The 22872-nt window shown below is 37.4% G+C and overlaps 2 protein-coding genes across 2 annotated transcripts; both read right to left on the reverse strand.

Annotated features, from left to right (window-relative positions):
• Window positions 1-16209: 16209 nt before the first annotated feature.
• Window positions 16210-17923, reverse strand: LOC114294371 (NADPH-dependent aldehyde reductase-like protein, chloroplastic). The gene is given in 3 exon segments (XM_082919575.1): window positions 16210-16924; window positions 17409-17701; window positions 17703-17923. Coding segments are annotated over 3 exon segments (801 nt in total). The 5' UTR covers window positions 17802-17923; the 3' UTR covers window positions 16210-16515.
• Window positions 17924-19870: 1947 nt separating this feature from the next.
• On the reverse strand, window positions 19871-20326 carry LOC145821446 (protein phosphatase 2C 50-like). Its single transcript, XM_082917968.1, has one exon. It carries the CDS (start codon window positions 20324-20326, stop codon window positions 19871-19873), a length of 456 nt encoding a protein of 151 aa, XP_082774094.1.
• Window positions 20327-22872: the final 2546 nt, after the last annotated feature.

Raw genomic sequence — 22872 nt, forward strand, 5'->3', positions numbered from 1 at the left:
GTAGACGAATTCAGCTAAGGGCAAATGGCTTTCCCAATTTCCCTGAAAATCAAGGACACACATTCTCAATAAATCCTCCAGAGTCTAGATGGTCCTTTCTGATTGACCATCTGTTTGAGGATGATAGGCACTACTCAGTCTCAATTCAATACCCAATGCAGTCTATAAGCTTTGCCAAAATCTCGATGTAAACTTCGAATCCCTGTCAGAAACAATGGACACAGGCACTCCATGCAGTCTAACAATTTCATCAATATAGAGTATAGCCAATTTGTCTGCATTATAAATTGTCTTAACAAGTAAGAAGTGAGCAGATTTAGTCAGTCTATCAATGATAACCCAAATTGAGTCCATACCTTTACTGGAGCGAGGCAATCCCACAATGAAATCCATTGTGATATGCTCCCATTTCCACTCCGGTATCGGTAAGGGCTGCAATAAGCCTGCGGGTCGTTGATGTTCGGCTTTGACTTGTTGGCAATGAAGACATTTCGATACAAAGTCAGCAATTTCTTTCTTCATTCCCGGCCACCAGAAATTCAGTTTCAGATCTTGATACATTTTCGTATTCCCTGGATGGATAGAAATTTTGAATTGTGGCCCTCTTGCAGAACTCTTCTTTTCAATTCAGAATCATTTGGTACGCACAGTCTTTCTTGAAATTTCAGTACATTACTTTCAAATTTGAAACCCGGTCTTGGTTTGGATTCCCTTTCTTCGATGATCTTCTTCAAGAAGTCATTCAGTTGTTGTTTCTCTTTAATCTCTTCAATCAGTGCTGGTTGAGCTGAAATAGTAGCTATTGTTCCACCTTGTTCTCGTAAAACAATTTCAATCTCATATTTTTCAAGGTCACAAAATAATTCTTTCTGTCCAGTAAGCAAGCAGGCTAAATTTCCAATCGATTTCCGGCTCAGTGCATCGGCAACGGTGTTGGCTTTTCCCGGATGGTACAAAATCTGTAGGTCATAGTCTTTAATCAGTTCTATCCATCTCCGCTATCTCATGTTCAGGTCTTTCTGTGTGAAGAAATATTTCAGACTCTTGTGGTCGGTATATACTTCACATGTCGCCCCATACAGATAGTGACGCCAGATTTTCAGTGCAAATACTACTGCAGCAAGTTCCAGATCATGGGTCGGGTAGTTCTTTTCATGCGGTCTCAGTTGTCGGGAAGCATAGGCAATTACTCTCCCATTCTGCATTAAAACACACCCCAAACCCTTATGAGAAACATCACTAAATATGGTAAAACCATCCGTACCTGAAGATAAGGTAAGAACTGGTGCAGTCACGAGTCGAGTCTTCAACTCTTGGAAAGCTGATTCCCTTTGGTCAATCCAGTCAAATGACATCCCCTTCTGTGTCAGTTGAGTTAATGATAAGGCAATTTTGGAGAAGTCTTTGATAAATCTTCTATAATACCCGGCTAATCCCAAAAAGCTTCGAACTTCTGTCACATTTGTTAGTCTAGGCCAGTTCACTACAGCTTCAATTTTCTGCGGATCAACAGAAATTCCATCTTTGCTAACAACATGCCCCAAAAACATAACATGATCAAGCCAAAATTCGCATTTAGACAGTTTAGCATAAAGTTTCTGTTCTCTTAGGGTCTGTAAGGCAAGTCTCAGATGTTGTTCATGTTCTTCTCTAGTCTTAGAATAAATCAGGATGTCATCAATGAATACAACAATAAAGTCATCGAGGAATGGTTTAAAGATTCTGTTCATGAGGTCCATAAATGCAGCAGGTGCATTGGTAACTCCAAAAGGCATAACTAAAAATTCATAATGTCCATACCTCGTTCGAAAAGCAGTTTTGTCTATGTCTTCTGGTTTAACTTTCAATTGATGGTATCCTGATCTGAGATCAATCTTAGAGAACACTTGAGCACCCTGTAACTGATCAAATAAGTCATCAATACGCGGTAAGGGATACTTATTTTTCACAGTTACCTTATTCAGTTCATGGTAATCAATACATAGTCTCAGTGAGCCGTCTTTCTTTTTCACAAATAAAACAGGTGCGCCCCATGGCAAAGTACTAGGCCTGATGAACTTCTTATCCAGCAGTTCTTGCAGTTGCACCTTCAATTCTTTCAGTTCAGTTGGAGCCATTCTGTAAGGAGCTTTAGATACTGGCTGCGTTCCCGGAATCACATCAACGGTAAATTCAATCTCTTTGTCAATCAAATCCCCTGGCAGATTATTTGGGAAAACATCTGGGAATTCTCTGACTATAGGAATACTGTTCACGTTAGCATTATCGTCAGTATATACAGTCAATACAGAACACAGATATCCCTTACACCCCTTTCTAATCAATTTAACAGCTTTCACAGATGAAATCAAATACGGAGGAGGTACTACTCCAACCCCATTAAACACAAATTCGGGTAAACCCGGTGGACGGAAAACTACTTGTTTCGTTACACAGTCTATGGTAGCATGGTATTTCGCTAACCAGTCCATTCCCAATATTACATCAAAATGATCAATGTTCAGAGGCAGTAGGTTAATAAACAGATGTGCATCTCCAACAATAATTTCACAAGCAGGGTACATATATGCACAGGTCATAGATTCCCCAATGGGTGATGATACAGCTAATAGATAATTCATGGGTTCTAATCGTGAAAAAGCATGCGATACATACGAATGGGTAGACCCCGAATCAATCAGTACATACGCATTTTGAGTACAAATAGAGAGGATACCCGACAACACGGTCTCGGTATTTTGTACGTCTTCCGGTACTAGGGTGAACACTTGGCCCTGCCTCATAGGCTTTTTCCCGGTAGTTTTGGGGTTTGGTTTTGGTGCAACAGTTGAGGCTGCCACGCTTGGTGTAGCTTTATTACTGGCCTGCGGAGCAAAGGGACAGTCTTTAACCATGTGGCCCACCTTGCCACACCTGTAACAGGCTCCAGATATTTTGTAACAGACCCCTTTGTACCTCTTGCCACACTCAGAACAGGGTGGTATGAAACCACTCCCCTGGCTAGGGCTAGTTGTTGACCCCGTATTCTGTTTCTTGTTCACTGGGTTATGCTTTCCTTTCTTGAATTTGAAACCCTACCTTTTCCCACGCCATTCAGACGCTGGTGTTTCAGTTTTCAGTGCCTCGATGTTCGATTCAGCCATCAAGGCTCGGTCAAGAACATTTACATAGTTTGGTAGCTTCAGAACATTAATTCTGTCGAGAATTGTAACATTAAGGCCACCTTCGAACTTCCTGGCCTTCTTGTACTCGGTGTCCACCATGTGTGGTGCATATCTAGCAAGTTTGGTGAATTTTGTTTCATATTCAGCAACAGACATTGTGCCCTGTCTCAGCTGTTCAAACTCAGTTACTTTTCTATCCTTGACACACTGAGGGAAATACTTTTCGAAGAAGGCTCCTTTGAATTGAGCCCAAGTCATAACGGTGTTGGTGTCACGGACTAACATCCACCACCTTTTGGCCTCTTCTTGTAGTGTAAAGGTGGCTAGCAGTACTTTATATGCTTCAGAGTACGGAAAGACTTCAAACAATTTTTCTGTCTCAAGCACCCAAGCTTCATCCTTTAACGGTTCAAGGCCTCACTGAAACGATGGCGGTTTCATTATGCTGAAATTCCGGGTGAGAGCAATTATGTCATCATTAACAGGTAGTTCTGGCTGTACTGGAGGAGGTGGGGGCTATTGGTTCTGTTGTTGCCCTAACCTTTCAGTAATTAGTTCCATCATTCTCTCCAGTCTTGCCATTCTTGCCTCAGAGGATGAGGTTTCAGATTCATTTGCAGTTCTCGCATTATCCATTTCACTATAGGCAGTTATAACAGTTATCAACATAGGCAGTCATTCATTTAAACAGATTAACACATTAGCATATATTCAATCATATTATAGCCACACACTTATCATGTTCATGTGATGCCCTATTTACTTTTCCAGGACACCCTATAGCTCATTTGGACACGTGTGTACGGTATAACTCGTGGTAAGTATCGCTCTGATACCACTCTGTCACGACCCAAACCCGCCCTTATGGGTTTAGCACCGTAATCGGCCAGTAATCCGAGATTACCGAAGGCCTACTTAACAGTAATACAGTAATACAGAGTACAGGGGCTGGCGGAAGCCAAAACAGTAAATAGACAGTATCCAATGAGCTGTGATAATCTGTATGCAAAAAGACTTTTCATTCATATATATACAGTCAGACGAAACAGTATGTACATATATACAATCATTCAGTCAGGGACCTAATCCCTATTAAACAGTACAGTATAGTAAACAAACAGTTACAGAGGCAGGAGAGGGGGGGAAACTAAAACACCCCTAAGCCATAACTTGACAGGCTCGGAACCTCGCATTGAGGCACATAGGTTGGCTCGACAAAACTGGAGTTTACTCCAACGTTCCTAGCTGCGGTCTGGTGCCTGTACACCTACATATATATATAAGCAGTGAGCTAAAGCCCAGTGAATAACACAATGCGTAAAGGGGTTAAGAATGAATGTCCTTATAGTAATGAAAACAGTTCATTAAACCAGTATTTCAGTCGTTTAGTCGGTACAGTCATATGTGGTACATCTATTAGCATAACAGTACAGTGAACAGTGGGTCTTAAAAGACCGAGCAGTAAATGATGGCCATCAATCAGTAAACAGTAGTGGTTCCAACAAGGGAACCGACAGAGATCACTGTAACAGTAAACAATAAACAGTAGTTGCTAAGGATGCCACAGTACAGTTCAGAATATAGGACATACATTCATTCAATCAACAGTATCAGTTCAAAAAGCAGTACAGTTCAATTGTTCAGAAGATAATCATTTTGAACATATCTTTACACAGTTGTTACTCACAGAGTTCTAGGCTACAGTAAAGCTAGAGCGCATCCCCCGTCGCCAACCCTACACAGTTACAGATTGAACACACACTAAGCTACACAGTTGGGAAAGATAACAGCTTAATCCCTAATTTGCCTCGGTGTGGTTCTACATCTATATCCTCATTAAGATGTCTTAAACTAGGCCTAAGAATGCCTAGAATGAGATGAGGATGTAAAGATGCACTTTAAAAGCATTTTTAGACTTTTCAGAAAACAGGGGTCACGCTCGAGCGTAGGTTTACTTTGCTCGAGCGGACATGCAGACGAAGGTTTCCGCTCGAGCGTAGACTTACTCGTTCGAGCGTTCTGCAAAACAGTCAAAAGTGCTGGATAGGCAAAAATCACGCTCGATTGGGCGCTCGACACCTGCTCGAGCATGAGACACAATTCCCAGCTCGAGCGTCAATTGTTCTGCTCGAGCGGATTTCAAAACATAACAAAATGCTGGGAGCACGATTTCCACGCTCGAGCGCTAGTCACCCCGCTCGAGTGTGAGTCCAAATTCTGGAAATTCCAGATTTGAACCTCAAGCTCAAAACCAAGTTTTAAACCATAAATTTCGATCCTCTTGGGCCAATTTTCCAGAAAACACATCAAAACTCATACTTTAACATGATTCAAAGCTCAATTTGTAAAATCAAAGCCCAAGAGTGTTTCAAATAAATCCAATTCAAACCAATTTTCATGAATATGAAGAACGTGCAAACATGAATGAATTTAAACACTTCAAAGCTTCAAATGCTAGCTCAATTGAGCCAATTCTTTCTAAAAACATGATGAAATCATGGACTACTCTTAAAACATGGACATGCATGTGAGGAATGTGAACTACAACCTCAAAACTTCAATATATATACATGCATGCAACAATTACGCTTCGACACAACAATTTGAGCCATAAGTTGGCTCTAGTCTCCAACCTAGGTCTAAACCATGCAAGAAACAATTTAAACACAAGAATGAGAAGATGAATTTCTACCTTAAGTTTCCAATTCAAGGAAGGGAAGCTCAAATATGCAATTTCTTCTTCAATTCCAAGCAATTCACAAGCTAAAGTGAGATGAAATCCAACTCTCTCCCTTATCTCCCTCTCTCTAGTCGGCAAAGGCAAGGAATGAGCTGAGCAAAAGTGTGCCTAGGTGTATACTAAGGCTCAAATGTTGATCATGGTGTGGGCCACTCATGTGGCAAAATGGTAAATAAGGCCAACTATGCAATTTAGCTCATTTTAATCTAATTTAATCGTACCTAATCAGTTTTCAGGTAACTACACCATAAAATCACATAAATTACGATGATCATAAAACACTAATCGGTTTCCGGTTCGGCCGCCGATAAGGCCTTCAATTTGCAGTTTAAACATAAAAACTGAACAGATAATTAAACAGTCAACAGATAGACATACAGTTAAACAGATATACTTAGTCAATTCAATTCCATATTTCAGTCAATCAGTTCAGTATTTCAATCAGTTCAATTATCAATCATAATCAGTTTCAGTTTAACGGTAATCAGTGGTTATTCGGTAAACAGTGACGAGGGTTGTTACACTAGAAAACCCAGAAGACTTTGTGAAGATTCGCTCGGGCGGCTCTCAATTTCGCATGAGCGATTTTGTCCAGAAAACCAGAGTTTGGTTTTGTATTTTGACACAAGTTCCAAAGCTCAAAACTCAAAATTTTCAACCTAGAAAAGTTAAGAGAGGTTAAGTAAGAGTAGAAAAGGAATCTCAACGATCTGATACGGTAAACAAAACACCGAAAGAAATACATGCTACGCCCACAACATAATACTATTCAAGTCCAAAACCCGGAACATCACATATTTTGTTGGACACTTCGTGTCTTTTATCCACACACAAAATTAGATCGATTCGATAATCGTAACACATTCAATTTATTATGTTTATCACCTCAAAAAATTGACAATAATTGTTTTTTAAAAATAAAAAATCTTTTTTTTTTTTTTTTACAAACTTGATAAATTTAATACGTCATGATTGTCAAATCGATTGAATTTTTTGTGTAGATAAATACACGAAATGCTCGACAAAATGAATGATTTGAATTATCGACATAAAACTTGTTGTGAGCCCTACAAACCCAAACATCACAATGGACTAGAGAGGAGCCATGTTAACCTAAAATATATATATATATTCCATTTTCTTTGAGATTTTTACTGGTCGGTCTAGCTTTTTATAGTTAATACCCTCTTAGTTATGAAGATTGGTCTTATGCACCAATAAGTCCCGGAGCTTTATTTTTTGTACCGTTTTACCCCTATTTTGTTTTCCCTTATTTTTGTCGCGTTTTCTGTTTGCTTTTTGCCATCAAAATACTATGATGTGAGTTTGGGTTTGGGTTTTTAGTCCATATCTCTCTCTCTCTCTCTCTCTCTCTCTAGTGGTATGGTCATGGCCATCCACCTACCACCACCACCACCACTTTCGCTGGCCACTACCACCACCACTTTCGCTAACCATCTCTACCGTCGCCAATCTACACTTCACTAGCTCTGATTCACCGCCACTGTTTACTAACTATTTTCGCCATCGTCGATTTACACTATGTCATCGCCGAATCTATACTCCATTCTAGATTTACATTGATCTAGTTGTTTCTACAGTGAAATCAACTTCAAACGACTACAAGCAACATTGATTCTTCAAATCTCGCATCTCCCTCTCCCTCATTCCCTCTCTTTATTTCTCTCAAACCAAATATGTTGCAAACAAGGGTTTAATATATCAGTGATAAATTATCACTAATATATGTCTTTGAATCTTGTATTGATTTGTTACAATGATGATGAGATTTTCTTTTTGTAATTTTTTAACAAACAGTCAGTGAGAAATTTATCAATGAATGTGTCTATCAGTGATAAATTTATCATTGAATATGTCTTCGAATCTTTGTGTTGATTTGTGGCGATAATGACGAGATTTTCTTTTTATAATTTTTTAACAAACAGTCAGTGAGAAATTTATGTGAATGTGTCTATCAATGATAAATTTATCACTAAATATGTCTTTGAATCTTTGTGTCGATTTGTGACGATGATGACGAGATTTTCTTTTTATAATTTTTTAACAAACAGTCAATGAGAAATTTATCAGCGAATGTGTCTGTCACTGATAAATTTAACATTGAATGTCTTTGAATCTTGTATTAATTTGTGACAATGATGACGAAATTTTCTTTCTATAATTTTTTAACAAACAGTCAATGATAAATTTATTACTGAATGTCTTTGAATCTTGTGTTGATTTGTGACGATGATGACGAGATTTTGTAATTTTTAACAAGCAGACAGTGGTTAAATTTATCTCTGAATATGTCAATCATAAATTTTTTTACTAGATTTGTCTTTGATTCTTTGTGTTAATCTATGAATGTGAAGAATTATTTTCTGGTAAGGATTCCTCATCTCTCTCCTTCATTTTCTTCATCATTATTTTTCTCTTTTTCTCTTGTTGCCACCTTGTTTGAAGAGGTACTAGCGGTATTGACACGGTAAAGATGGAAAATGGTCACACACAAAAATATTATCAAAGTTCGGAGGTAGTTGTTGGAGGTCAGTAATGGCTGCCGACAGTCAAAGATGAAGGCTAAAGGAGTCATCAGAGGTCGATGATGGTCGCCGACAGTTAGAAGTGGTCTTCGGTGGCTGATTAAGAGAGAGATTCTCAAACAGTTGTGACAGAGAGAAAGAGAGAGAGTAGAACGGTTGAATGATTTCTTTGTTTGGACTGAATGATTCTTTGTTTGAACTAAATGTTAAGGGTAAAATAAGAAAATGTGCTAAATCGTTTTGAGTTAGGACCTCACATGTATTAAGTCCAGTCCAAAGGACGGACCCTGTAACTCCCTTATTTTCTTTCACGCTAGTAAACGGATGTGAGGCCCACTGAGCATATCATATAATCAAAATAAATAAGGAAGATTAACTGTAACAACCCTAACCCATGATTAGCGCTAATTCATGCTTAAGTATGCCTAACAAGTAATTAAAAAGAAATCCTGAGTTAATTACATGTGCATTGCGTTATTTTGTATTTATATCGGTCTAACGTGGAAAGATCTGTTCATGTTTTTATTCAATTAGCTAATTGAAGGCCTTAACGGCATCCGATTCAGAAATTGACTTGATTTATGTGCTATTTGGAATTTTTAAAACATTATGGTAGGTTTAACCAATATTTGATTTGGAACGATTAAATTAGATTAAATTAATACCCACTTAATTAGCCTAGCTAATCAAATATATAAATAGACCACTCATAATTGAGAGAACTCATTCCTACCATTATCTTGAGCAACAAACGTATAAGTGAGGGAGAAGAGGAAACTCAAGCTCAATTCAAGGAGGATAAGAGAGATTTGCTAAGAGCGATCAAGAATTGGAAGGGATTGGTGATAATTTGTTGAATTTAGCTAGAATCGAATGAAATTGTGGACTCTAGGTAAGGAATCAAACTCTTAATTGTGTAATTAAGTTAGATTTTACAAGAATTCAAGTGAATTAGATGAATTCATGTAAGGATTGAGCTAGAATTGAAGAAAGATAAGTCATTCCATACATGCATGCATATTTATAGCATTTTGAGGTTGTTTTCAAAGATTTTCTCCATGCATGTTGTAATTCTAGCATAAGTTGAAGAATTCATAACATTTCTCATCAATGGATCACATTTGATCATGTTTTAGAAGCCATAAACTCAAGTGAACACATGCATGTCATATTCATACCATGTTTTTACATATCAAGTTGAATTGTTGCATGTTTGACATACTTTTGGGCCTTGATTTCATGAAATGATCTTCAAACCATAATATTTTACAAGTTCCTAGATGTTCTTCAGAATTTTAGCCTAAGAAGAAGAGTTTTGGGGTGTAGAATTCGAGCTTGGAGCTGGAGAGTGCAATCTGGAAATTCCAGATTTTGCACTTCCGCTCGAGCGACCAAAAGTCCATTTGAGCGTGAAATGCATGCTCCCAGAAGTTCATGTGTTTTACAGATCGCTCGAGCGACGAAAGTCACGCTCGAGCAGAGTTCTGAGTCTCACGCTCGAGCGGGGATCGAGCGTCTGTCGAGCATAAAAAACAAGCAACCAGTACTTTTTCAAAGTTTACAGACCGCTCGAGCGAAGGAAGTTGCGCTCGAGCGGACCCTCACATTTTGCATGTCCGCTCGAGCGAGGAAAGCCACGCTCAAGCGTAGACCCTGTTTCCAGTTAGTTTTGAAAAAAAATTTCAAGTACAGTTTTGCATCCTCTTTCCATCCTAGGCGTTCCTAGGCCAAGATCAAGACATTATGATGAGGATAAAGGCTAGAAACATACTAAGAACAAATGAAATAAGTTATGTACAATGTGAGCGTGTGTTCCAATGTATGTATCTATCATGTTATATAGGTTACACGCCTCAAGTTAAGTGAATTGCCTACTCTACTCGTCTGTTTGAAGCCACCAGTTATCTGTGAGTAATAACTTAGTAAAGCTATATTCAAGTTAAATTATTTTTTGCAAATGAAATAAGATATGTTCTATGAAATGCTATGTTTTGTACTATGAATGATTGTCCAACTTTGGCATATATTTGTGACATTAATGCTATGATTCAAGTAAGCTATCTGTACCCGAACCGGAGGTTCCTTAATGGAACTGACAAGTTATCTGTACCCGGCTGGAAGTTCCTTTATGGATCTGGCAAGTTATCTGTACCCAGTCTGGAGGTTCCTTAATGGAATTGGCAAGTTATCTGTACCCGGCTGGAGGTTCCTTTATGGAACTAGCAAGTTATTTGTACCTAATCCAGAGGCTCCTTTATGGAACTGGCAAGTTATCCGTACCCGGCCGGAGGTTCCTCTATGGAACTGACAAGTGTAATCTATGATGTTCTGTATATGACCTGTTAGCGCTAACGGATGAACTATGAATGATCAAGCATGGTTCCTAAATTCTGTATACGCACTAAATGAGAGCACGAATATGAATTGGTTCTGTGTATGGATTTAATTATGGGACATCATTCATTTAACCCTTTACTCTGTTGTTATTCATTGGGCTTTCGCTCACTATCTATATTATGTATGTACGTGATCAAACACGTGACCAGGCTCAAAGTTGAAGACTTGGTGCCTCAGTTATTTTTGTCAGCCAGCCGTTGTGCCTCCCGAGGAGGTTCCAGTTTAAGTCAAGTCTCGTGGTTGTGTTTTGTGGATGTATAAGTTTTTGTTCCCTCTGATCACGAACAAGTTTTTCTGTTGAATTTATATGAAGTGACGTATTTTGTTTTGATCACCTGTTTAATTATTAACGTTTAAGATTACCTGTCTCATCTATGTCTTCACAGCTCGATGGACTATGTATATTTCATGTATTTGCTTCTGCAGCCCTTATCTATGTGTTATTATGCTAAAAGGCCTTTGGTAATCCAAGGATTATTGGCCGGTTACGATACTAAACTTATAGGGGCGGGTTTGGGTCGTGACAGAATGGTATCAGAGCACGCGTCTTACCACACACACGAGTCTATACGAGCTTAGGGTGTCCTAGTAAGAAGTAGGGACATTTCATCTACATATGTAAGTGTGTGTGTGTGTTCATTAAAAGTGAAAACCAAATCTAAACATAACAATAAGAAATGGAAACAAACGATTTGAGTATTATAAAAGGACTATTTGTCTATGTTTATAATTTTTTGTTTACCTATAGCAGATGGAAAATGCAAGAAGTGATGGTACAGCTAAATCATCCGAAGCCCGAATGAACAAAATGGAGCAAATGCTCGAAGCGCTAACCGAAGCAATGACACAGCAACAGAGGCAGCAACCCTTGCCTTACCAAGAGTGAAGATTCTAAGGTATTGGTGAAGGATGAAGAGATTAAGAAAAGATGGAAGAATTATTTTAAGAAACTATTAAATGAGAAACTACTAAATGAGAAACATGGAGGTACGACAATAGGGAAAGAAATAACCAGTAATACGATAAACCAAGACTATAGGTTTTATCGCATGATTAAGAACTTTGAAGTGGAGATTGCACTTAAGAAGATGAAATCAAGTAAGGCTTTAGGACCCAATGATATCCCTATTAAAGCTTGGAAGTGTTTGAATAAAAAGGGGGTTACTTGGTTGACTAGGTTGTTTAGCAAAATTTTGTTGACTAGAAACATGCCAGATGAGTGGAGGAAGAGTATTTTAGTGTCAATCTATAAGAATAAAGATGTCCATAATTGCAACAACTATATAGGAATCAACCTAATGTGTCATATAATGAAAGTGTGGAAGAGAGTGATGGAATCCTGATTACAAGATATAACAGAGGTGTCAGAGAATCAATTTGGGTTTATGCCTAACAGGTCAACAATGGAAATGATTTATCTTTTGAGGAAAGTAATAGAAAAGTATAGAAAAAAGAAAAGAGACATTCATATGGTGTTTATCGACCTTGAGAAAGCATATAATAGAGTGCCCCGGGATATAATATAATGGGTGTTAGAGAAGAAAGAGGTGACAAAATGTTACATTGATGTGATTAGGGATATGTATGAAGGGGTGGTAACCACTATTAGATCACCTGCTGGAGAGACAAATAAATTTCTTATCACTGTAGGGTTACATCAAGGATCTATCTTAAGTTCTTATCTTTTTGTTTTAGTTATGGATGAGTTAACGAGAAATATTCAGGATAAAGTGCCATGGTATATGTTTTTCGCAAACGATATCGTGCTAGTGGATAAGACTAGAGAAGGAATTAACACAAAGTTGGAGATTTGGAGAAAAACTCTTGAATCTAAAGGATTCTGGATAAGTAAAACTAAGACAGAGTACATGGAGTGTAAATTTAGTAACAGTGTAACAACCTCGACCTTTGATTTACGTTAATTCATGGTTAAATAAGCCTAACCAGAAATTAAGAGAAATTCTGAATTAAATTGCATATGTGTGTGTTGCATTATTGTGCTTATATCTGTCTATCGTAGAAATATCTGTTTCCGTTTCTACTTCGTTCTGTGAATTGAAGGCCTTATCGGTATGTAATCGCGAAATTGACTTGAATTACATATTAGTTGGAATTTTTAGAACATTATGGTAGGTTCAATTGAAATTCGATTCGGAACGAATTAAATTAGAATAAACTAATGTCTAATTGATTAGTTGATCAACAAATCAAATAAGCCATTAGCCAAGCCTATATAAGGCATTAGTGGACCCTTATTCACACTTTACATTCACATATCTACATCTTTGGTAACAAAAACGTGAGAGAGAGGGAGAGGCCAAGAACTTGAGATAAACTTGAGGTAGAGAAGGACATTACTTGGAGACTTGAAGAATTGCTCAAGATTACCTCTAAATCTTAAGGAATTAAGAAGCTAAGGTGACAACTCAAGCCTTTAGTCTTGCTTTTGAGTTGGTAAATTCATGAATTCAAGAGAATTGAGTGGGTTAACATGAGTTTTGAGCTAGAATTGAAGAAAGTTAAGTCATTTCATACATGCATGCATATTATATAGCAATTGGAAGTTATTTTCAAAGTTTTCCTTACATGCATGTTGTAATTCTAGCATGGTTTCAAGAATTCATAACATTTCTCACCATTGGATCTCATTTGATCATGTTTTGGAAGCTATGAACTCAAATGAATACATGCATGTCGTGTTCATATCATATTCTTATATTTCAAGTTGAATTATTGCACACTTGTCATGTTTTGGGCCTTGATTTCATGAAATGATCTTTAACTCTTAATGTTTTCAAGTTTAAAACTGATTTTCTTAAGTTTTGGGGCCCAAAGGTTGAGTTAAATGGCTTTGTATTCAAGTTTGGAGCTTGGAAGTGTAATTTGGAAATCCCAGATTCTACATTTTTGCTCAAGCGGCCACCCCGATTTTACACTTCTGCTCGAGCGACCTGATGTCTGTTCGAGCGTGAAATGCATGCTCCCAGAAGTTTGCATGTTTTGCAGACCGCTCGAGCGAGGGCATGAGTCTCACGCTCGAGCGAGAGTCGAGCGGCCATTGAGCAGAGATTTCACTTAACTAGTACTTTTGCAAGGTTTACAGAGCGCTCGAACGAGGGAAGTTGCGCTTGAGCGTCTCCTCACATGTTTGCATGTCCGCTCGAGCGATAGAAGTTGCACTCGAGTAGGACCCTTGTTTCCAGCATTTTTGACCAAGTGTTTTCAAATGCATTTTTGCGTCCTCATTGCATCCTAGGCATTCATAAGCCAAGATTAAGACACTATAACAAGGATAAATATGTAGAAATACACCAAGATAAGAGAGCATTAAGTTAATATTTTCGTTTATGTAATTCAGTATGTGTTCATTCTGTAATTGTGTAGGTCACGCGCCATAAGACATCTAATTTGTCCATTTTGTCTGTTTGCCTTGGAGCCATCTGTTAATCGTAAGTAATAACTCTGTAAAGTTATGTTTAGCTTTAATTATTTTCTGATACTATGAAATGATCAGTTTTTCTGAAATGCGATGTTTTGTATAAATGAATGATTGTCCTTATTTTGAAAAGTATTCGTGGCAACAATTCCATGGCTCAAGGGTGTTATTTTTACCTAGTCCGGAGGTTTCTTTGTGGAACTGACAAGTTATCTGTACCCAGCCGGAGGTTCCTTTGTGGAACTGACAAGTTTTTCGTACCCGGTCTGGAGGTTCTTTTATGGAACTGACAAGTTATTTGTACCCAACTGGGGGTTCCTATATGGAACTGACAAGTATGACCCTTGATGCTTTGTATGTGATCTGTTAGCGCTAACGAATGTAAGATTATGTATGTATTCTAAAATCTGTTATTGACTTGTAAAAGAATGTGAATGTAAATATGTTTCTGAAATAAATTCTAATTTCTGACTCTGTGATGACATCATTCATTAAAACTCTTTACTCCGTTATTATTCACTGGGCTCCCGCTCACTATTTATTTTTATGTATGTAGGTGAGCAAGCGCGTGACCAAGCCTAAGTTGATACCTGGCAAGTTTTGAAGTCAGCCAGCCGTCGTGTCTCCTGTGGAGGTTCCCTTTTAAGTTCTGACCCAGTTTTGAGTCTTTGGGATTTTTTGTACTTTCTAACGTTTATGTTTGATCTGAACATATTTGGAAGTTTTGTGTATGTGGCTCTGGTGACATATGACTAATGCATTTTTGACGTCACATCTATATATAAATATAAGTTTGTTTCAAAAATTTATGTCCCATGTATGTCTGCACAGCTCTATAGACTATGTATATTTTGTACATTTGCTTCTGCAGCCCTTAATTATATGTTATTCTGTTAAGAGGCCTTTGGTAATCCAATAATTACTGACTGGTTACAACGCTAAACCTATAGGGGCAGGTTTGGTTCGTGACAAACAATAACAATGAAAGCAGAGGAGAAGTGAAGATTGAGAACCAAGAACTACCTAAGAGTGAACATTTTCGTTATTTAGGGTCGATTATCACAACAGCGGGGGAGATTGATATGGATGTGCCCATAGGATTAAGGTGGGGTGGTGTAAGTGGAGAAGTGCGTCTGGGGTACTGTGCGGTAAACGAATATCCACTAGACTAAAAGGTAAATTTTATAGAACGACTATTAGACCAGCGATGTTGTATGGGATGAAGTGTTGGGAAACCAAGAAACAACATATAGATAAGATGAGTATAGCTGAGATAAGGATGCTAGGGTAGATGTGTAGCAAGACTAGACAAGACAGAATTAGGAATGAGTGTATTCGGGAATGAGTAGGAGTAGCACCGATAGAAGATAAGTTGAGAGAGAATCGATTGAGATGATTTGGTCATATTCAACGGAGACTAACAAAGGTGGTAGTGAAGAGATGCGATACTGTAACGGTGGATGAAAGTATTAGGGGACGGGGTAGGCTTAGATTAATGTTGGCTAGCATTGTAAATAGAGATATATATCTACTTAATTTGACTAATGAAATGGCCATTAATAGGATTGCTTGGAGAAGAAGGATTCATGTAGCCGACCCCATTTGATGGGACTTAAGGCATGGTTTGATTTGGTTTAGTATTGACATTGTACTTAACGGTTGACTAATAAAATTATAATACCGTTGATTACACGAGACAAGGAGGGATGTATTTTAAACATAAAATTTAGGAAATTCCGGTATAGTTTTTACCCTTAAAATAGTTATACATTCTTTATATTTGAATATATACAAGACTCACAAACCAAGCAGATTAAAAAGTCCTTTATTGTGCTTCTGCATTCAATGCCCCACCTTGTTTAGGCTAAACTCAGAACAAAATAACTCGTACTAATAAAATGGTTCCAAAAAACAAATGCTGCCAAATCCATCAAAAAAATTTAAGCTGGTGATATATGGTAAAATCAAGATCCAATCCTGCTCCAATTACAAGTAATGCAGCCAAATGCTTTAAAGAGAATCACAAAAGCATAATATGGAGATAATAATAATATCTGCTGATGCTTTGTCTAGAATTCAATGCTCCACATCCACCTCTAGACACACAAATTGGTATTCTCGAGTGCAGTGGCGGAACTAGAATTTTAATACAGATCAACTCACTCAATAACTCACTCTTTCTTGGGTAATATAACTTAGCAAATAAGCTACTAATTAGAATGAGAATGAGAATCAGACGTAGCCACCATTGACACGAACGACCTGGCCATTAACCCACTCACCAGCGTCGCTAACCAAGAACCCAACAACAGGAGCCACATCGCGGGTCTCACCAAGTCGACCCAAAGGGCACTCCTCCACCACCTTCCTCACCATCTCCTCCGTCTTCCCATCGAAAAACATGTCGGTAGCAATCGGCCCTGGAGCCACGCAGTTAGCGGTGATTCCCGTCCCTTTCAGCTCCTTTGCCATTACCTTCACCATCGCTTCCATTGCCGCCTTGGACGCTGCATAAGCCCCGAAACCCTGCCTCAGCGACCCTACCTGCGACGAAGACAAGCATATAATCCTCCCACCACCGCCCCGCTTCAGCCGATTCGCTGCCTCCTTGCAGCAGAGGAAGGCCCCCCTCGTGTTCACCCTGAGATGAGATGAGATGATATAGCTAGCTCTATTTGCTTAATAGGAATAGGAATGAGATTAATTAAATTGAAAACCAGAATAAAATGATATGATATGATATGATGATTTTTCAAACTCGCTTCTACAATTATCATATTTCATTTCATTATAATGCTGATTTTATTTACAATTCATTTTTTATTATTATAAGAATAGACAGACATTTGAGGAAGGCTACTAATATATGTCCACTCTGTTTGTGAGGTGCATGCATATGGCATCTAACTTCAGTCTTACATTATAATTTCGTCATTTATAATTTTCATCACAAAATTTATAGTAACTTTTGTCACAAAACATTTATAATTTTTATCATAAAAATCACAATTTTTCTTTTCTTACAAACAACGTACAAGTACACATACTGTACTAGCATTTTTCTAAATATTTTGATGAAAATAATTATATTCTATTTGATTGCAGTGAATCCATTCTAATATTACCTGAAAGTTTTGTCGAAATCTTGGATGGAAGTGTTGAAGAGGGTTGGGTACTTGGGGTCGACTACGCCGGCGGAGTTGATGAAGATGTGGGGTTGGGAATTGAAGGTGGATTCGGCGGCTTCGAATAGAGACTTCACTTGGGCTGGATCGGAGACGTCGGCTTGGATGGTGATGGCTCGGCGGCAGTCACTAGTACTATTGCTGTTGATTTGGGAGGCAACGAGTTCGGCTTGGGATGAATTGGAGGAGTAGTTGATGACGATTTTGGCGCCAAGGGAGGCCAGGTGGAGGGCGAGCGATGGCTCGGCCGATTCCTCGGGAACCGCCGGTGACGATTGCCACTCGGTCTTGGAGTGGCAGATTAACGGCGCCAGTACTTGCTTGTTCACTCATGTCGTAGTCGTAATCGTAACCGTAATCGGTATGGCGGAGAGAAGGGAAGGTGATTATTTATTTATGGACATGTGAAAGAAGTCACAATTTGGGGAAAATTTTGGAGGAAGCTATTGTTTGGGTTTGGTAGATACTATATTAATAAGGGAAATAATATGGTGGATATGCCCTTTATAATTAAAAAATAATAATATAATTTTAATTTTTTGAATTATAATTATATATATATATATATATATTATAATTAAATACAATATGAAAGATTATTAAAGAATTCATAAGTTATAATTAAAAAAAATTAGTCATAATTAAAAAAGAAAATGACATAACTATAGATGTGTATAATACACTCTTTTTAAAATAATATATATTAGAATTTCTCTATTAATAATGATAAGAAAAATGTACATATTATGGGGTTGCAAGTGGTATGAGCTTGTTTTGTCCGATTTATAATTTTAGTTTCAAGTCTTGTCTTTTTTTTCTTCTTTTTTTTACATAAACATCAACTACCGATATATTTGGAAAAATTAAAAATATAAGATAGAAATGTGTCAATACCACTAACAGAGTTCACTTTATATATTAGAATAGATAATATTATATTAAATGAATTTTTTTTTCTTTTTGAAAAAATAAAGAAAGAAAACTTCTTGGGGGATATCATAACTTTCTCAAGTTCTGACCTTAGTATAACCGGTTGACAACTAAATTTAACTTAATTTAAAAAAATGGATCCCAATTAGGATAACAGTGGGCTCCACACCCACTCCACAACAAAAGTCTTAGGACTCTACAAGAGGAGTACAAAACAATCTTATGAAGAAAGTTGCACCTCTCAAGTGTCGAACCCAGACATCTTGTATGGAGAGAGGGCGAAGCTCCACTGGACCACCACCTCATTGGTTATTAGGTAAAAATTGAACTTCGAATCTTAGACCTTAAATATATTAAAGAAAATTTTAATCAATGACATATAATATATAATAAATATTTTATTTTTTCTTTATTTATTTACATTACATAAATGAAACGTGCCAACTACTAATATATATATATATATATAAATTAGTAGTTGTTATATATATCAATTAGTATATTAACTAGTGTAGTAACAAATAATGTGACACAATTTTAGAAATTTTGAATATTTGTAATTCGTATAATTGGTGGAGGTCAATAATAATGTCACAACACTAGTTAATACACTAATTGATACACTAGTTGGTGTATATAGCATCACCAATAAATAAATCAAAGAATTCAATAAATAATCCTAGAGCTACATTATTGCAACCAATGAAAGGTTTAGGATGCAATATTGTAATCAATGAAAGGTTTAGGATTCACGATGCGACGAGATTAATTTTCTTTGATGGGAAGGGAATAGATATTGTCAGATAAATTACACTAACACTCTTTTTATTTGTCTGAAATAGCATTGACATTCTCTTTATTATCTAAAATGTCATTGTACTCCCTCCTATTATAGGATAATGTAACACTTTAATCCTTTCCTTAGTCAAACCTATGTTGACCCAACAGAAAAGTATGACATCAGTCAGAAGATGGTTTAAAATGACAACTTTACCCTTGTATTACTGTTGAAATAAAATTTTTATTTCCGCACACTTATTTATCTTTATGCACACACTTAGCCTCCGTTTGAGAAAGTGGGTTAACTTTTTGGTTTTTTGACTTTTTTGGTTATTTTAGCCTGAGGCTAAAAAGGCTAGTTTGGGAAGGACTTTTTGACTTTTTGACTTTTTGGTGAGGTGTCTTCCTATTAAATTACCAAACTGCCCCTGATAGGTTTACATGTCAACTCATTGCATTTGGGCGTGCTCCACGTCATATTGTTTGGACCGAATTTTTTTTTTTTTGGGGGGGTTTTGGATTTGCCGTATATTGATGTTTTCTTTTTTTTAAAAAAAATTATGTTTTTGTCATTTTTCTTTTTTTATACATTAATTAGTTCTTGTTCTTTAATTTTTATTGGTATACAAATTCTTTTTTTAATTTTTCAAAAAATACATATTATATGAATATTTTTTGAAAAATTAAAAAATTCACAGTACATGAGAGCCACCGTGGCAATCATAAACGGCGAAGAAATGAAGAGGCAAGATCTCGCCAGAGCTTCGAGAACCGGAGACGGTGCACCCTTCCACGTGATCGCACGTGCGAGTCATGAACCCAGGTACGACAGCGACGGCGTCTTCCATCTCTCTCCTCCTTCCTATCACCGACGTGAACCCCCACGTCACTCCCTTGTTGTTCCTCCTCACGGACTTCACTCTCCCCAAAATCGCCACAAATGCCGCCTCCGGCACCGGCAGTCCCACCACCAATCTCAGTGGCACCACCAACAAGGCCGAAGGAATCTCGCCGGAACTGCTGCTCGCGGCAGAGATGTCGCCAGAGCTACTCGGAACATCGTCGCTGCCGAAGATCGACGACACGGTCAAACTCGTCGAGGCCAAATCGAGAACTGAGTCTACTTGGTGAAGGTCCTCGTCTTCCATCTCTCTCCTCCTTCGCTTGTTCTGTGTGTGTGTGATTTACGCGTTGGGCCTCAGATTCAGAGGGAAGACCCAGGGTATTTTGGTAAATTTACCCCAAAAGGGTTTGAACCCAACACATTGCTTCTATTTTGTCTTCATTTGGCTAAATTAGCCTTTTTTGTCCGGACGTGGCTAATTTAGCCCGAACTTCCCAAACACCACCTTAATTTAGCCCGAACTTCCCTTCCCAAACACCACCTTCATGATTTATTTTTTTTATTATAATTTTGTCCTAACATAAAATTACTAAAGTATCCTTATCTTCTCCACTAAAACTCTAGTTTCTTAATCCTAACCCTAGCCACCGTCCATCGATATTGCCGTCATTGCCATCAACTCTGCTACAACTTCTTTGTCGCAAAACCGTCTCTCTCTCTCTCTCTCTCTCTCTCTCTCTGGTCTTCTTCTTCTTCATCTAGGAGGAGCATTTGAGAACCAAATTCTAGACCAGTCCAAAACCTAACCCAACCCACTATGTTCATCTTTTTCCCAAATTTTTTTTTAATAGAGTGTCTGGGTTACTTTACATATTGTTAAAGCCTGATCAAAGTCACAATTGTCATTGGATCCAAAATGTCTACAGTCTTCAATTGCTCTCTCTTTATATAGACACAGAGATATATAACTATATGTGAATTAGGTTTGTGTAGTTGCGGTGCAAAACATACTTGTGACTGGTGGTGCTGGGTATATTGGAACCCACATGGTGCTTCATGTAACAATCCAAAAATTTAAGTTGTCCCTTCAATTTTATATTAGTATTATTTAATTATAAATGGAATGAGCCCTAAATGTTTAATTAAATATTCTGTAGGAATCAAATAAAATAATTAATTTAATGATGGTATGCAATAAAGTGTAATTTAATTTATATTAGAAGTTATTACGCAATTATTCTATTAATTTGAAGTAATGTAAAATTAAGTAGATAATTATTGAAGATAAACCTATGAATTTAGAAAATAAAAAAAATAAAAACAAAAATAAAAAAAGAAGATCAAAGCATGCCAACAAGGTTGGGCCACGTGGTTGCTTGGGGAGGGGGTAAATGGATTGGAATGAAAAGGAGTAGGGAAGCACCTATAAAAGGGTGCTTCGAATAAGAAGAAGGGAGTCAGGGAGGTGTAGATAGTGATTAAAAATGGGAAGTTTGAGTGAATTGAGAAGTGATAGTAAGGGATTAATATGAAGGTGAGTTATATTATACCTTGAGTCACCATAATATATTTTACGTATATTTTGAATTACCATAATTTGTTTTATACAAGTTATGTTTTATAACTTATATTTATATTTTAATTACGTTGATTATTTTCTGAAATCTATTTGCTTAAAATGAACACATGGATATGTTTGTTTAACTTTTAATGATTATTTGACAATGATTTTGTAAATAATTATGTTTTGTAAGTACCACCACGGGAGTTCCATGCCTTGGTGGACTTAAATAACCATTGACCTCTGTTTGCTACCTCTAGAGTTCGTACAAGCCACATTTTGAGTCCATACATCTGTTCTGTTACCGTGGTTATGATTTCTGGTGTGGAGCAAAGTGCTGTACGGAGCTAAGTGCTACACTGTGGTAGGAGCCACTTCTTGAGTCCATACATCTGTTCTGTTCCGTTCTGTACCCTGGTTATGATTATTTTGTTTCTGTATTATATGTCAAATGATATTTGTATTATATACTCTGTATTTTAAAGTTTTGTTTAACCAATAATTATCCATGGTGAATTTTATACCCTGATGCTCTTAGTATAATATTTTTCACTCTGCCATGTGCTTATAGTTGTTTAGCAATCTTCAGGAAACAATGCAATTCAGAAATAGCTTTTGAAGAGTCTTAGACGCAGGGCTACGGAATAGACATACACAACACTTTTGTAGTATTTTTATTTGTAAATATTAGCCTTTTTGGTCAATAAATTTTGTTATAAAAATAGAAACTCCGATGATTATTTTGGTACCCTCGCTAAAAATGTTTTTTCCGCTCACGATTAGTAATTTGTTTAAGAATTGGCCGGAGATAAGTTTAGTTACTGGCCATCACGATACTTAATCCTTGGGTACGGGGAGCGGGTCGTGACACTTCAGTTGCTTTTGGGTAGGTATAAGGCGGTGGTGATTGACAATCTCGACAACTCCTCCACCATTGCAATCAAGCAAGTTTAGGAACTCACCGAAAAGTATGGCCCAAATCTTACAATAGAAGGGAGCTGGAAAGGGATGACTCAGTCGTCATCTAATGCATGGTCATGGACGGCAACAGGCGACGGGCAGCAATGGTGTTAGTTTAGAGTAGAGCGAATTAATGCGAATCGGTGCAGTTTTAGCGAATTGGACAATATTTTACACAGCCCTAGGTGTAAATAGAACTTTAGATGTGTTTAGCGACTTGGATCGGATTGTTTTCGGTTTACTTTTTTATTTTCTTATTATTTATTGTAATAATCTTGCTATATGGAGGTTGTGTCTCTTCTTTGTTAAGAATTTTTTAAGATTCTTTC

Source organism: Camellia sinensis, chromosome 3 (assembly GCF_055761805.1).
Source record: "Camellia sinensis isolate YWXY chromosome 3, ASM5576180v1, whole genome shotgun sequence".
Lineage (NCBI taxonomy): Eukaryota > Viridiplantae > Streptophyta > Magnoliopsida > Ericales > Theaceae > Camellia > Camellia sinensis.